At 49.6% G+C, this 17,603-nt stretch overlaps 1 protein-coding gene across 2 annotated transcripts in view; it reads left to right on the top strand.

Annotated features, from left to right (window-relative positions):
* Positions 1–17,603, top strand: part of LOC140398809 (uncharacterized) — a 104,142-nt gene that overhangs the window by 2,529 nt on the left and 84,010 nt on the right. For both annotated transcript variants that reach the window (XM_072487777.1, XM_072487778.1), the window contains exons 3-4: positions 12,070–12,466; positions 16,498–16,547. In XM_072487777.1, the coding sequence (XP_072343878.1) occupies positions 12,070–12,466; positions 16,498–16,547 (447 nt within the window). The remainder of the gene's footprint in view (positions 1–12,069; positions 12,467–16,497; positions 16,548–17,603) is intronic.

Here is a 17,603-nt window from a genome sequence, read left to right as displayed (position 1 = left end):
ACATTGCTGCACACCAATTTCTTAAATTAAGGGGACCCAGGTTCGAAACCCACCAGGGCAGATGATGAAATTCGAATTGAACAAAAATCTGAAATTAAAAGTCTAAAAATGACCATGGAATCATTGCCAATTGTCATTAAAAACCCATCTGGTCCTTTAGGGAAGGAAATCTGCCATCCTTACCCGGTCTGGCCTATATGTGTCTCCAGATCCACAATGTGGTTGACTCTTAAATGCCCTCAGGGATGAGTAATAAATGCTGGCCCAGCCAGCAACGCCATATCCCATGAACGAATAAAGAAAAACAATTGTTTTGGTATGAGGGAACCTTTAAAATGTAACTACATGTACCTGTGTATCTTAGAAAAGGTGTACAATTTGAAGAGTCACCCTGAAGCTGTGTAATAGGGGAATCTTGCACCGTCAAACCGGGCTGTGGGTCGAGCCTGATCTGGGATAACCGTGGCCTGAACAGTGTGAAGTTTCATGAAAAACTCAACCCGTAGGTGGCGTCGGAAAGTGGCAGTTTAATATGGGGCCCTGAACAACACGAGTTCTTGAAGCGCTGCGTGGAAGAACTTAAAAAGGAGATGAAGAAGGAGCTGTTGGCCCCGATATTGCAGGCGATTGAAGGGCTAAAGGATGAGCAAAAGACCCAGGAGCGGGAGCTTCGGGTCGTGAAGGCAAAGGCTGCCGAGAACGAGGACGATATACAGGGCCTGGTGGTGAAGACGGAGATGCACGAGGCACACCATAAAAGGTGTGTGGAAAGGCTGGAGGTGCTGGAGAATAATGCGAGGAGGAAGAATTTAAGGATTCTTGGTCTTCCCGAGGGTGTAGAGGGGGCGGACGTCGGGGCATATGTGAGCACGATGCTGCATTCGTTAATGGGATCGGAGGCCCCGACGGGTCCGTTGGAGGTGGAGGGAGCCTATTGAGTTATGGCGCGAAGACCGAGGGCTGGAGAAATTCCCCGAGCCATAGTGGTGAGATTTCTCCGATATAAGGACAGAGAGATGGTCCTCAGATGGGCAAAGAAAACTCGGAGCAGTAGGTGGGAGAACGCGGTGATCCGCGTATATCAAGATTGGAGTGCGGAGGTGGCGAGAAGGAGGGCGAGCTTTAATCGGGCCAAGGCGGTGCTTCATAAAAGGAAGGTCAAATTTGGAATGCTGCAGCCGGCAAGACTGTGCGTCACACATCAAGGGAAACACCACTACTTTGAAACGGCGGATGAGGCATGGACATTTATTGTCGAAGAGAAATTGGAATAAGTGGGTTATAAAAAAGAACGTTTGAGACAAAGTGGTGGGGCGAATATGGGGGGCGAAGAGGGGGGAAAAAGGGGGGAGAGATGATTTTTAAGTTGTTAATCCTGCGACCCGGTAACTTTTCTCTCTTCCCTTTGTTGTGGGGGAGGGAGGGAGGGAGGTGGAGGAGCTGGGGGCATCGGCCATTAGGGGCGGGGCCAAAAGGGAAGCGCAGGCTTTGTTCCCGCGCTATGATAATTATGGCGGGAACAGGGAAGCAGGAAGGAGGGGGCGTCGCACAGTGCGAGCCGAGGTCACGGGGGGAAGCCGAGGTTGGCCAGAGTTTGCTGACTTCTGGGAGCAACATGGGGGGTGCAATTACGCTAGTGGGGGATCTAGCGGGGGGGTGGGGGGGGGGTTAACTGGGTTGCTGCTGCTGGGGAGAAGGGGGAGCTGGTATGGGGTGGGGTGGGCGGGGCGGGGGGGCGCCGCCTGGGGGGGACACAGCTACGTGGGAACCAGGTGAGGAGCAGAATAAAAAAAAGGGGATGGCTAGTCGACAAGGGGGGGGGGGGGGGGTAAAGAGCCCCCCAACCCGGCTGATCACGTGGAATGTGAGAGGGCTGAACGGGCCGATAAAGAGGGCACGGGTACTCGCACACCTAAAGAAACTTAAGGCAGATGTGGTTATGCTACAGGAGACGCATTTGAAACTGATATACCAGGTCAGACTACGCAAAGGATGGGTGGGGCAGGTGTTTCATTCGGGGCTAGATGCGAAAAACAGGGGGTGGCTATACTAGTGGGGAAGCGGGTAATGTTTGAGGCAAAGACCATAGTGGCGGATAGTGGGGGTAGATACGTGATGGTGAGTGGCAAATTACAGGGGGAGGCGGTGGTCTTAGTGAACGTATATGCCCCGAACTGGGATGATGCCAACTTTATGAGGCGCATGCTAGGACGTATCCCGGACCTAGAGGCGGGGAAGCTGGTAATGGGTGGAGATTTTAACATGGTGCTGGAACCAGGGCTGGACAGATCGAGGTCCTGGACCGGAAGGAGGCCGGCAGCAGCTAGGGTGCTTAAGGACTTTATGGAGCAGATGGGAGGAGTAGACCCCTGGAGATTTAGTAGACCTAGGAGTAAGGAGTTTTCATTTTTCTCCTATGTCCACAAAGTTTATTCACGGATAGACTTTTTTGTTTTGGGAAGGGCGCTGATCCCGAAGGTGACGGGGACGGAGTATACGGCTATAGCTATTTCGGATCACGCTCCACATTGGGTGGACTTGGAGATAGGGGAGGAAAAAGAACAGCGTCCACCCTGGAGAATGGACATGGGACTATTGGCGGACGAGGGTGTGTGCTTAAGGGTGAGGGGGTGTATTGAAAGGTACTTGGAACCCAATGATAATGGGGAGGTCCAGGTGGGAGTGGTCTGGGAGGCGCTGAAGGCAGTGGTTAGAGGGGAGCTGATATCAATCAGGGCACATAAAGGAAAGCAGGAGGGTAGGGAACGGGAGCGGTTGCTGAAAGAACTTCTAAGGGTGGACAGGCAATATGCGGAGGCACCGGAGGAGGGACTGTACAGGGAAAGGCAAAGGCTACATGTAGAATTTGATTTGCTGACTACGGGTAATGCAGAGGCACAGTGGAGGAAGGCACAGGGTGTACAGTACGAATATGGGGAGAAGGCGAGCAGGTTGCTGGCCCACCAACTGAGGGAAAGGGGAGCAGCGAGGGAGATAGGGGGAGTGAGAGATGAGGAGGGAGAGATGGAGCGGGGAGCGGAGAGAGTGAATGGAGTGTTCAAGGCATTCTATGAAAGATTATATGAAGCTCAGCCCCCAGATGGGAAGGAGGGAATGATGTATTTTCTGGACCAGCTGGAATTTCCTAAGGTGGAGGAGCAGGAGAGGGTGGGACTGGGAGCACAGATTGAAACGGAGGAAGTAGTGAAAGGAATTAGGAGCATGCAGGCGGGGAAGGCCCCGGGACCAGACGGATTCCCAGTTGAATTCTATCGGAAATATATGGACTTGCTGGCCCCGCTACTGATGAGAACCTTTAATGAGGCGAGGGAAAGGGGGCAGCTGCCCCCGACTATGTCAGAGGCAACGATATCGCTCCTCCTAAAGAAGGAAAACGACCCGCTGCAATGCGGGTCCTATAGACCTATTTCCCTCCTGAACGTGGACGCTAAGATTCTGGCCAAAGTAATGGCAATGAGGAAAGAGGATTGTGTCCCAGGGGTGGTCCATGAGGACCAAACTGGGTTTGTGAAGGGGAGACAGCTGAATACGAATATACGGAGGCTGCTAGGGGTAATGATGATGCCCCCACCAGAGGGGGAAGCGGAGATAGTGGTGGCAATGGATGCCGAGAAAGCATTTGATAGAGTGGAGTGGGATTATTTGTGGGAGGTGCTGAGGAGATTTGGCTTTGGAGATGGGTATATTAGATGGGTACAGCTGCTGTATAGGGCCCCGATGGCGAGCGTAGTCACGAATGGACGGGGGTCTGAATATTTTCGGCTCCATAGAGGGACGAGGCAGGGATGTCCTCTGTCCCCATTATTGTTTGCACTGGCGATTGAGCCCCTGGCAATAGCATTGAGGGGTTCCAGGAAGTGGAGGGGAGTACTCAGGGGAGGAGAAGAACACCGGATATCTCTGTATGCGGATGATTTGTTGTTGTATGTGGCGGACCCGGCGGAGGGGGTGCCAGAGATAATGCGGATACTTGGGGAGTTTGGAGATTTTTCAGGGTATAAATTGAACATGGGGAAAAGTGAGTTGTTTGTGGTGCATCCAGGGGAGCAGAGCAGAGAAATAGAGGACTTACCGTTGAGGAAGGTAACAAGGGACTTTCGGTACTTGGGGATCCAGATAGCCAAGAATTGGGGTACATTGCATAGGCTAAATTTAACGTGGTTGGTGGAACAGATGGAGGAGGACTTTAAGAGATGGGACATGGTGTCCCTGTCACTGGCAGGGAGGGTGCAGGCGGTTAAAATGGTGGTCCTCCCGAGATTCCTTTTTGTATTTCAGTGCCTCCCGGTGGTGGTCACGAAGGCTTTTTTAAAAAGAATTGAGAAGAGTATTATGAGTTTTGTGTGGGCCGGAAAGACCCCGAGAGTGAGGAGGGGATTTTTGCAGCGTAGTAGGGATAGGGGGGGGGGGGGGTGGCGGGCACTACCGAGCCTAAGTGAGTACTACCGGGCCGCCAATATCTCAATGGTGTGTAAGTGGATGGGAGAAGAGGAGGGAGCGGCGTGGAAGAGATTGGAGAGGGCGTCCTGCAGGAGGACTAGCCTACAAGCTATGGTGACGGCGCCGTTGCCGTTCTCACCGAACAAATACACCACAAGCCCGGTGGTGGTGGCTACACTGAAAATTTGGGGGCAGTGGAAACGGCATAGGGGAAAGACGGGAGCCTCGGTGCGGTCCCCGATAAGAAATAACCATAGGTTTGTTCCGGGGAGAATGGATGGGGGATTTGGAGCATGGCAAAGAGCAGGGGTAACACAATTGAGAGATCTGTTCGTAGATGGGACGTTTGCGAGTCTGGGAGCGCTGACGGAAAAATATGGGTTGCCCCAAGGGAATGCATTTCGGTATATGCAACTGAGGGCTTTTGCGAGGCAACAGGTGAGGGAATTCCCGCAGCTCCCGACGCAGGGGGTGCAGGACAGAGTGATCTCAGAGACATGGGTGGGGGACGGTAAGGTGTCGGACATATATAGGGAAATGAGGGACGAGTGGGAGATCATGGTAGATGAGCTGAAAGGGAAATGGGAAGAAGAGCTGGGGGAGGAGATTGAGGAGGGGCTGTGGGCTGATGCCCTAAGTAGGGTAAGCTCATCGTCCTCCTGTGCTAGGCTAAGCCTGATACAATTTAAGGTGTTACACAGGGCGCATATGACTGGAGCACGGCTCAGTAAATTTTTTGGAGTAGAGGATAGGTGTGCGAGATGCTCGAGAAGCCCAGCGAATCATACCCACATGTTCTGGTCATGTCCGGCACTACAGGGGTTTTGGGTGGGGGTGGCAAAGGTGCTTTCGAAGGTGGTGGGGGTCCAGGTCGAACCAAGCTGGGGGTTGGCTATATTTGGGGTTGCAGAAGAGCCGGGAGTGCAGGAGGCGAAAGAGGCTGATGTTTTGGCCTTTGCGTCCCTAGTAGCCCGGCGCAGGATATTGTTAATGTGGAAGGAAGCCAAGCCCCCGGGTGTGGAGACCTGGATAAATGACATGGCAGGGTTTATAAAGTTGGAACGGATTAAGTTCGTTCTAAGGGGGTCGGCTCAAGGGTTCACCAGGCGGTGGCAACCGTTCGTCGAATACCTCACAGAAAGATAGAGGGAATGGAAAAGAAGAAGACAGCAGCAGCAACCCCGGGGGGGGGGGGGGGGGGGGGGGAGGAATCAGAAGGACTCTCAGGGATGTTATTGTATATGCATAGGTATTTGGTATATGTAATTGTATATTGGATTGCTGGATTGTATTTTTGGAGAGTATTTATCGTGGACAAGGCAGTTGCCATTTAGTTTTGTTTTTGATTTTGTTCATATATTATTTATTTATTTGTTTAAAACTGGCCATTGTTATTTATATTGTTTTATTGATGTGTAAAGAAAACACTATGTACTGTTATGTTTGGCCAAAAGATCTTGAATAAAATATATTTAAAAAAAAGAATTGTAAATACTTACTAAACACTGTACGGAGGTATTACGGTACCTCCATAACTAATTATACCACGTTGCCATGTTTTGTAGTTTCTGGCCACCACCGCCGCCGGACTCTTTTTTAACAGGGGGTGAATGTGGTATTATAGGTATTACGGTACCTGATAGGCTAAAGCACCATTGGTGGAAACTGTATACATTCTATTGGTTAGAATGTATGATAGCTCTTCCCTGCTCGGCGGGATATAAGAACCCGTGCCGCCCCAGCAGCCTTCATTCTGTACCTGAGCTGCTGGGGGAAACATCTAGCTTATTAAAGCTGTCAGTTGGACTACAACCTCGCTTTAGTGTTCATTGATCGTGCATCACCTTTTCCTTAGCCTCATTGAAAACCCTCAATAACAGCGGACCCAGCAGCTCCGAGAATTTCCTATAAAACTCTATGGGATACCCATCCAGTCCCGGGGCCTTGCCGCCTGCATACCCCCTAACCCCTTAACCAGTTCCTCCATCTCAATGGGGGCCCCCAATCCCTTTACTCGCCCCTCCTCCACCTGTGGAAACCTCAGTTGGTCCAGAAACTGCCTCACCCCTTCCCCCCCCTCCAGGGGTTCTGACTCGTACAATTTGCCATAAAAGTCCTTGAAGACCTCGTTAATTTTTGCCGAGCTCAGCACCGTGTTACCCCCCCTATCTCTAATCCCCCCAATCTCCCTGGCCGCCTCTCTTCCGCAGCTGATGCGCCAGCGTGCTACTTGCCTTCTCCCCAAACTCGTACACTGCTCCCTGTACCTTCCTCAACTGGGCCTCAGTCTTCCCCGTGGTAAGCAAGTCAAACTCCGCCTGGAGGCTCCGGCGCTCCTTCAACAACCCCACCTCGGTGGATTCTGCATACCTCCTATCCACCCTAAGTATCTCCCCCACCAATCTCTCCCTCTCCATCCCCTCCCTCTTTTCTCTGTGGGCCCTGACTGAAATTAGCTCCCCCCGACACTGCCTTCAGGGCCTCCCAGACCACACTCACCGGAACCTCCCCATGATCATTGGTCTCCACATAGCTTTGGATACACCTCCGAACCCGCCCACAAACCTCCTTGTCCGCCAGTAGTCCCACGTCCATTCGCCACAGCGGGCGTTGGCTTCTCTCCTCCCCCATCCCCAGCTCCACCCAGTGCGGGGCATGGTCCGAGATTGCAATGGCCGAATACTCCACCCCCTCCACTCTCGGGATTAGCGCCCTACTTACCACGAAACAATTAATCCGCGAGTCTACCTTGTGCACATGGGAGAAGAAGGAAAACTCCTTCGCCCTGGGCCTGGCAAATCTCCCATGGATCCACTCCCCCCATCTGGTCCATGAACCCACTCAGGACTTTGGCCGCTGCCGGCCTCCTACCCGATCTCGACCTAGACCTATCCAGTGCCGGGTCCAGGACCGTGTTAAAGTCCCCCCCCATTGCCAAACTGCATGACTCCAGATCCGGAAACCTACTCAACATCCGCTTCATGAACCCTGCATCGTCCCAGTTCGGAGCATACACATTCACTAGCACCACCCGGGCCCCCTGCAACCTGCCACTCACCATAACATATCGACCTCCTTTATCTGCCACAATACCCGCCGCCTCAAATGCAACCCGCTTGCTCACCAAAATTGCGACCCCCCCTGTTCTTCGCATCCAGCCCTGAGTGGAAAACCTGCCCCACGCATCCTTTCCTCAGCCTGGTTTGATCCGCGATCTTCAGGTGCGTTTCTTGTAGCATGGCTACGTCGGCCTTTAGCCCCTTTAAGTGCGAAAACACACGGGCCCTCTTGACCGGCCCATTCAGATCTCTCACATTCCACGTGATCAGCCTGGTCGGGGGCTACGTACGCCCCAGCATCCAACCCCTCCATGCCTTCAGGGAGACTCAGAATCCGCAGGTTCTGCCTCCTTGACCTATTCTCCAGGTCCTCCAGCTTCTCCTGACATTTTTTGTGCAGCGCCTCGTGCGCCTCCACTCTAACCGCCAGGCCCAGAATCCCGTCCTCATTATCAGAGGCCTTCTGCTGCACCTCCTTGATCGCCGTCCCCTGCATCGCAAAAAGTTGGTTTACAGGTGCAACAGGTGATTAAGAAGGCAAATGGAATTTTGCCCTTCATTGCTAGAGGGATGGAGTTTAAGACTAGGGAGGTTATGTTGAAATTGTATAAGGTGTTAGTGAGGCCATACCTGGAGTATAGTGTTCAGTTTTCGTCTCCTTACTTGAGATAGGACGTACTGGCACTGGAGGGTGTGCAGAGGAGATTCACTAGGTTAATCCCAGAGCTGAAGGGGTTGGTTTACAAGGAGAGGTTGTGTAGCCTGGGACTGTACTCGTTGGAATTTAGAAGGATGAGGGGGGATCTTATAGAAACGTATAAAATTATGAAGGGAATAGATAGGATAGATGCGGGCAGGTTGTTTCCACTGGCTGGTGAAAGCAGAACTAGGGGGCATAGCCTCAAAATAAGGGGAAGTAGATTTAGGACTGAGTTTAGGAGGAACTTCTTCACCCAAAGGGTTGTGAATCTATGGAATTCCTTGCCCAGTGAAGCAGTAGAGGCTCCTTCATTAAATGTTTTTAAGATAAAGATAGATAGTTTTTTGAAGAATAAAGGGATTAAGGGTTATGGTGTTCGGGCCGTAAAGTGGAGCTGAGTCCACAAAAGATCAGCCATGATCTCATTGAACGGCGGAGCAGACTCGAGGGGCCAGATGGCCTACTCCTGCTCCTAGTTCTTATGTTCTTATCTTCTGGGTCTCCACCAACCTTTCAATCGATGCCTTCATAGGGGCCAGCATCTCCGCCTTTAAATCCGCAAAGCAGCTTCTTAAAAACTCCTGCTGCTTCCGTGACCACTGGGCCCACGCTGCCTGATCCCCGCCAGCCGCCATCTTGCTTTTTCGTGCCCGTTCTCCCCTCTTCTCCAAAGCCGCTTTTTTGGCTGCCCCCCTCCTGGTCCACTCCATACAGCGCTGGGGGACCCTCACGGTTTCCTTCCCACACCAGGAATCGTCGTCAAAGTGCCGCTGGAGCTCCTTAAAAGGGCCCAAAAGTCCGTTATCGGCGGGAGCTGCCGACCGTGCGACCTACCTAGCCATAGCCGCAACCGGAAGTCGTTTTTACCATTTCATCAAGGCCCGCAACCTGCCCTACTCCATTGAGGAAGTCAGGGCGATCACCAGAGACTGCCAGGTCTAGGCGGAGTGTAAACCGCACTTCTACTGGCCAGACCATGCGCGCCTGGTGAAGGCCTCCCGCCTCTTTGAACGCCTCAGCGTGGACTTCAAAGGGCTCCTCCCCTCCACCGACCGCAACGCGTACTTTCTCAGTGTGGTTGATGAATATTCCTGATTGCCTTTGCCGTCTCATGCCCCGATATGATGTCTGCCACCGTCATCAAAGCCCTCAACACCATCTTCGCTCTGTTCGGCTTCCCCGCCTACGTCCACAGCGACCGGGGATTTACATTCATGAGCGATGCATTGCCTCGAGCAGGGCGACCAGATACAACCCCAGGGGAAATGGGCAGATGGAGAGGGAGAATGGGACAGTCTGGAGGGCCGTCTAGCTGGCCCTATGGTCCAGAAATCTCCTGGCCTCCCGCTGGCAAGTGGTCCTCCCCGACACACCTCACTCCATTCGGTCGCTCCTGTGTTCCGCGACTAATGAAACCCCCATGAACGTCTCTTTGCCTTCCCTAGGAGGTCCACCTCCGGGATTTCGCTCCCGACAAGGCTGGTAGCTCCTCTGTAGACACGTTCAACTCCACAAGGCGGACCCGTTGGTTGAGTGGGTACCGCTACTTCACGCCAACCCGCAGTACGCCTACTTAGCGTACCCTGATGGCCACCACGACACAGTCTCCCTCAGGGACCTGGCACCAGCTGGTTCCACACACACACCCCCCCCTCCGACCCAGCGCCACTCTCCTCCCCCCTGGCGCACCCCATCGCAGCCCCCGCTCCGGGACAATCCGTTCTCCCCTTGCTCACACCCGGGGATGAAGAGGATTTCGACACGCTCCCGGAGTCACCGAAGACCAAGCCGCCGCCGGAGTTGCCACCAGCACTGCGGCGCTCCAACGACAGATCAAGGCACCGGACCGCCTGAATTTGTAATATTATCTGTACTTTCAAAATACAACTTTCTGTATATAGTTCTCCTCCACCCCCGCCGGACTCATTTTTTTAACAAGGGGTGAATGTGGTAGTCACCACTAATGTATATATTGTATATATATAGGATGTTGATATAGGTGCTTTACAGTAAGGCCCCTGTACCACAGGTACGGGGGTAGATCCCTGCCTGCTGGCTCCGCCCAGTAGGCGGTGTATAAATATGTGTGCTCCCAGTACAGCAGCCATTTCGTCAGCTGCTGCAGGAGGCCACACATCTCAGTGTAATAAAGCCTCGATTACATCCTACTCTAGTCTTTGTGTAATTGATTGTGCATCACATGACAAACTTACAAAGTATTGTTCACCTGATTATTCAGTCCTCAGTCCCACTCAGAGATGAATGGTGCTCAGTTCATTTGTCACATTCGCTCTACTGGTCTGTCGGATTTCCTGGGATTTCTGCAGGAGTTCTCCTGAACACTCGCTGTGACGCTGGAAGAACAGTAAAAATAGGAGGCACGATCTACCCAAATCGGAAAAGAGGCCCATAGCATGTGATTAGCTAGGTTTCCTCCTAAATGGCGCCCGGATCTCTCAGCACCCTGACGTGACCCCAGAATCCCCCACAGGCCCCAACTCATCTATAACTCATCCGTAAGCTGTCTCACTCTAATATGTAAATTTGCCAGAAAGTGATCCCGCCCACAAGAGGAGTCTCCCAGCATCTACCGTCCACGCTACGCTGATTTCCGAGCGCTGTCAGCTGGTATATCTCGCCCAGGGAGCTGTTCCATCTCTTCAGTTACCTGCCACGGTCACAGTGAACAATCTTTTTTTTTTATTTTATAAATTTAGAGTAGCCAATTCGTTTTTTTCCAATTAAGGGGCAATTTAGCGTGGCCAACCCACCTACTCTGCACATCCTTTTGGGTTGTGGGGGCGAGACCCACGCAAACACGGAGAGAATGTGCAAACTCCACACGGACAGTGACCCAGAGCCGGGATTGAACCTGGTACCTCGGCGCCGTGAGGCCGCAGGGCTAACCCACTGCGCCACCGTGCTGCCCTATGGTGAACGATCTTGAAAATCTGGGCAGAAGTCTTACCCCATTATCTTGCCAGGTCAGAGCCTGAAATTGACCTTGGCTGAGCAAAAGAGAGCTTCTTGTAATGACTGAGTTTATGGCCAGTGGGTGAGGAACAAAGGAATACAGAGGTAACCATTCCATCCCAAGGCTTGCCACCATTCAAGGCTCATCTATACCTTAATTCCATTTACCCACCTTGGTTCCACATCTCGTAATACTTTTGCCTAAGAAAACCCATAATCTCAGATTTCGAATTTACAGTAGACCCCCCCCCCCCCTCCCCCCGCCCTCGGCCTTCACATCCTTGAGGGAAAGAGTTCCTGATTTAAGCTGCCCTTGATGGGAAGAAGTGCTTGCTGATATCACCCCAAGAGGCTTCGTTCTGATTTTCAGCCTATGAAATTGAATGGCTATTGTTAGAAATAAAAATATCGTACGTGTGTGGCATGGTTGTTAATCTTTGGCATTCTCTACCCCAGAGGATTGGGGTTGATTAGTCATTGAGAATTTTCAAGGGCTGAGATCGATCAATTTTTGAACTCTAAGGAATCAGAGGGCATGGTGGGAAAGTGGAGTTGAGGTCAAGGGTCAGCCATGATCTTATTAAATGTTGGGCAGGATGGCTTATTCCTGCTCCAACGTCTTAGGTTCTTATGGTAGGAGGTTCCACCCCATGCAGCTGGGCCAGTATAATGAGCATACAATTGAATTTAGTTTACCCTATATCTGCTCTGGCAACAATTGATTCTGATACCAAAAGAAGGGAAAAATATTCCAACTCCCCAACCAAACTGTGGTTATTTTTGTTAGTTCCCATCTCTAATTGGAAGGCGAAGAATTGTTGGCCAGAATTAGATGAGCAGGTTTGTGACCTAATGTTTTTTTTCTTTTCTTGAAAGCCAATCCAGTGATGGAGATCGTGATCACTCCACTAGTTGATCCCAAAAAGCAGCCTGCGGTCGAAGGACTCAACAATGAAACGACCAGAGGTTGCAATCTTTGGACCAAGAATAGCACCGGCAGCCGCGTTGATCAACTCAAAGCATCAGCAAAAGCGCCATCTCTGTATGGTGGCGACAGCGCTAAAGGAGGCCCAACTCCATCCCATCTCAAAGGAAGGCAGCAAAACACTGATTTCACAAAAGTGGGCCTCAGGAGGAAAAAGGCCCATTCTGAGTTGGATGTCCCGGAGCATTCGAATCTGCGCAGCATCCAGGAGATGCTGAGTCTGTTAAAGGCTTTCCCTCGAAGTTTTCCTCAACAGAGGGTCGATCATCTACCCTCCCACTCGATTGGGTATGATCATCCTGTAATGCAGCCCTTATGTTCTGCTGGCCTGTACCCGGTGGCTTTTTCACCAAACCCAGGGTGAATTAACCTCAAGGTGGGCTGATTGGCACAAGGTCATTGGAGCTGTCCATTCAAGGTTGCTCCCCAGTAACTCCCAGCCGCAGTGTGTGTTGCTTTGCGGTCACTCGGCTGCGATGTCCCTCATGCTGAAATAACTGACGCCCGATACAAGCTGAATGAATGGACAAAGATAGCAATCCGTGTCTATGTACCAGAAATGGGAGTTCTAGATGCAGGAGTCAAACACCGACACATTTATGAAAGGGTTAAAAGAACGTAATGACGGGCGGCACGGTGGCGCAGTGGTTAGCACTGCTGCCTCGCGCCGCCAAGGACCCGGGTTCGATCCCAGCCCCGGGTCACGGTCCGAGTGGAGTTTTCACATTCTCCCCGAGTCTGCGTGGATCTCACCCCCACAACCCAAAAATGTGCAGGGTAGGTGGATTTGGCCACGCTAAATTGCGCCTTAATTGGAATAAAAAAAATAAAAAATAACATAATGGCAGATAAAACTTGCCAATACTTTGCTGACGAAAATCATGCATTACGACAGTTGAGTACAACTTTCCTGATCTCTCCCTGCTGCTCCATCTTTTAATTTCACTTTACAATCTCACCTTTATATCCTTCTAACTAGGATGCATTCCATGACCTTTCTACACTTCGCATCAGCTCTTACCAGCTGTTATCTGGAAGTTCAAAGTACCGACTATCCATGGACCTCGAGGCTGACTGAAGATGCTGATGTTCAACCAAAACATTACGGCCATACCACAGATTAGTTAAATTCAGAATTAAACGCAATTAAGTGTTATTTCACCTCAAGAGCTTGGCTGTGTCAAGATCTATACCAAGACTGCTATGACCAGCAACGTTGTGCTGGTCTTTAACATTGGGACATAGGAGCAGGCTTGAGGCTAATTAGCACTTCAAGCCTGTTCTGTACTCAACCAAATTGTCTGTGCGGAGTCTGCACCTTCTCCCCGTGTGTGTGTGGGTTTCCTCCGGGTGCTCCGGTTTCCTCCCACAGTCCAAAGGTGTGCAGGTTAGGTGGATTGGCCATGCTAAATTGCCCTCAGTGTCCAAAATAAAAAGGTTAGGTGGGGTTACGGGGACAGAGTGGAGGTGTGGGGATTTTATCGAGTTGTGGGCTTGGGTAGGGTGCTCTTTCCAAGGGCCGGTGCAGACTCGATGGGCCGAATGGCCTCTTTCTACATTATAAATTCTATTTTTAAAAAAATTGAATGGCGCCTAACTCCATATGCTGGGCTTAATACAAACTGAATCCACCAGTTATTCTGAATCCTTCATTGGTCTCACCCACGGTGAATGACCATTTAGGGAAGCTAATTGGAGGAAACATTAGTGTTGTCCGATCGAAACAGCTGACTAGTCACTATGGCAACACCATTTTACCTACGCGCACTAACTTTAGTAGGAGACACCTTACACACGCTTGTACAATGTAGGTAGGTGTTTCTTACATTTCACTTACTTAGCAAATGCCTGCCGCTATTTCTTAACCAAGGAAGAAAAAGTATTCACCGATCAAAAATACTCACACACACTTGATTATGTCTGGTGACTTTAATGAACAAATACAAATAATTGGGAGGCGGTGGTGTGTTGGTATTGTCACTGGACTAGTAAACCAGACACCCAGGTTTAAATCCCGTCACTGCAGGTGGTGAAATTTGAATTCAATAAAGTCTGGAATTAGAAGTCTAATGATGACCATGAATTGATTGTCATTAAAACCCATCTGGTTCATTAATGTCCTTTCGGGAAGGAAATCTGCTGTCCTTACCTGGTCTGGCCTATATGTGACTCCAGACCCACAGCGATGTGGTTGACTCTCAACTGCTCCTTCAAGGGCAATTCGGGATGGACAATAAATGCTGGCACAGCCTGTGACACCCATGTCCCATGAACGAATAATAAAAAATACACAGAAAGGTTAAAGAACAAGAGTACTAAAATTACAGTCCCAGCAATTGATATTGTTACTAAATATTTATCTACTTATCAGAATGCAGCATGGTAGCACAGTGGATAGCACTGTTGTTTCTCTGCTCCAGAGTCCCAGGTTCGATTCCCGGCTTGGGTCACTGTCTGTGTGGAGTCTGCATGTTCTCCCCGTGCCTGTGTGGGTTTCCTCCGGGTGCTCCGGTTTCCTCCCACAAGTCCCGAAAGACGTGCTGTTAGGTAATTTGGACATTCTAAATTCTCCCTCTGTATACCCAAACAGGTGCCAGAATGTGGCGACTAGGGGCTTTTCACAGTAACTTCATTGCAGTGCTAATGTCAGCCTACTTGTGACAATAAAGATTAATATGTGATTATCTACGTCTGGATGCAATTAGTCAAATGTTGTCAACAGCTAATGTATTGGACAGCAGTGAGTTAGTGGTAGATTATCAGTAAATCAAGTGGACACAATTAACAAAGTTATTTACTTACACTGACCCGGGTAGTTTTATTTTCATTTTTCATCAGCTCCATAACATTGAAGTGATTAAATGGGGAGATGGTGGTGTAGTGGCAGTGCCACTGGGCTTGTAATCCCGTGGCTCAGGTTAATGCTTTGGGGACACAGGTTCAAATCCCACCATGGCAACTAGTGGAATTTGAATTCAATTAATACAATCTGGAATTAAAAGGAAAAACTAGTCTCAGAAATAGTGACTCATGAAATTGTTGTAAAACCCATCCGGTTCATTATCGGCTGTCTTTATCTGGTCTGGCTTACATGTGACTCCAGACCCAGAGCAATGAGGTCCTATGAAATGGCCTAGCAAGTCACTCAAATCAAGGCCATAAATACTGGCTTTGCCACTGATACCCACATCTCCCGAAAGAATAAAGAAAATAAATTGGCATGAATGCAGTTGAAAACATTTTAGGAATGAAAGAGTATCAAAGGTTACAATGCAGTCTATGTAAACGTACCAATTATTGGTATTGTGTGAAGCAGCTTCAATAAACTCATAGATTTCATAGAATTTACAGTGCAGAAGGAGGCCATTCGGCCCATCGAGTCTGCACCGGCTCTTGGAAAGAGCACCCTACCCAAGCCCACACTCCCACCCTATCCCCATAACCCAGTAACCCCACCCAACACAAAGGGCAATTTTGGACACTAAGGGCAATTTAGCATGGCCAATCAACCTAACCTGCACATCTTTGGACTGTGGGAAGAAACCGGAGCACCCGGAGGAAACCCACGCACACACGGGGAGAACGTGCAGACTCCGCACAGACAGTGACCCAGCTGGGAATCGAACCTGGGACCCTAGAGCTGTGAAGCAATTGTGCTAACCACTATGCTACCGTGCTGCCCTCATTTGGGATCATTTTCTGCAAAACTGCACCATTTGGGTTGTAAAACTATCTTTGCTCCAATCCCTGTTTGACAGTGTGACTGTAGCAAACAGAATTCAAACTCCCATAGATGGAGTTGGGAGCAGTACAGGTACAGGTTGACCGGTACCGACAAGCTTGGAGGGCTGAAGGGCCTGTTCCTGTGCAGTATTGTTCTTTGTTCAGTGTTAACGAACGTAAACGACAGCCAGGTCATTATGCTGCCGTTCAATGGGGGGACAGGCCTTGCTTTGGCTCTGGTTAGTTTTGGGTTCAGGTAGAATGCCACTGACTGTTAATCCAAGACAAGATTCGACCATCATTGATCACAAACCCTGAGAATTGGGTGACAATTCTGGACAGGGTCTGAATACAGTTTATTTTTGGGAAAAAGCAGCTTTTTACACATCTTGTACCCTCTGTATATCCTTCAGTACTTTCCCAACCATGTGCCCTCTGCATAGTCAGTGTTTCCTCAGCAATATTTATTTCATACTTGTTCCGTCTGTCTCTATGATGTTTTTAGTGAATCATATTAAAAATTAGTATTTTTTACACAAATGAGGAATGCATATCTCAAAATACAAAACTTTGAATCGACTCTTTTTTGGTTTCAGGGGGCAGGTAAAGGATAAGCGTTTCAGTCCAGTGTCCCATATAACGATCAGTAAGTACATTACAGATAAACCCAATAGGTAGGTGGAGCTCTGACTGGCTAAGGCCAAAATGCCGAATCGTCGTCAAGTAAATTCAGATCAATCAGAGTTTGATCAGGGAAAAATGTAACTTGGAAAATGTTTTGAATTTTCGATCTGCAGATCTGAAGGGTCTTTGTTTTGTGTATGGGTATGTTAGTGTGGTGTTCTTTGTGTTGCTTAATTCAGGATGGTTGGCGTAGTGTTCACAAAGACCACAAAATAGCTTGAACTTAAACAAAGCTATAAATTTATTAACACTACTAACTTGGATTCGACACGTACTTCTAAATAATACACAGTTGATTGTTGACATATAAACTACACTCATTTACAACTAATCTTATTGCTGGTATAAACTATGATGTGCTCTCACTCACACTATTCCCTTCTGCACTGTAAATTCTATGATTCTAATAATACTTCTGACTGTCTCTAGCTAACTCCTGGACCACTCTCCCCCACAAGGCTTAGCATCAATGCCTTGTATACGTGTATCTGTAGCTCCCTCTAGTGGCTACTCTAGACATTTCATTAACCCTTGCAGTTCTTACAGTTATGATAATACCACAGCTATGTGCAGTTCTGGTCGCTTTACAAGGGTGAAACCAGAAGTGAGCGGTGATACCAAAAACGAAGATGAGGCAAAATTGTTTTCTCTCAGAGGATCACAACTTCACAAATCTCTTCCTGAAAAGGTGGTGGAAGCAGAATCATTTGAGTATTTTTAAGGGAGAGATGGAGCGATTTTTGATTGGCAAGTGGGTGATAGGTTATCAGGCGTAGGTGGGATGCAGATTTGAAGTTACTATCAGATCAGCCATGATCTTATAAAATGGTGGAGCAGGCTCGAGGGCTGAATGGCCTACTCCTGCTCCCTTGGAAAGAGCACCGTTCCTAAGCCCACACTTCCACCCTATCCCGGTAACCCATAACTCCACCTAACCTTTTTGGACACTAAGGACAATTTAGCATGGCCAATCCACCTAACCTGTACATCTTTGGACTTTGGGAGGAAACCGGAGCAC

This window comes from Scyliorhinus torazame, chromosome 22 (assembly GCF_047496885.1).
Source record: "Scyliorhinus torazame isolate Kashiwa2021f chromosome 22, sScyTor2.1, whole genome shotgun sequence".
Classification (NCBI taxonomy): domain Eukaryota; kingdom Metazoa; phylum Chordata; class Chondrichthyes; order Carcharhiniformes; family Scyliorhinidae; genus Scyliorhinus; species Scyliorhinus torazame.
Note: the sequence above shows the minus strand (reverse complement) of the source record. Positions and strands in the feature narration are given on the sequence as shown.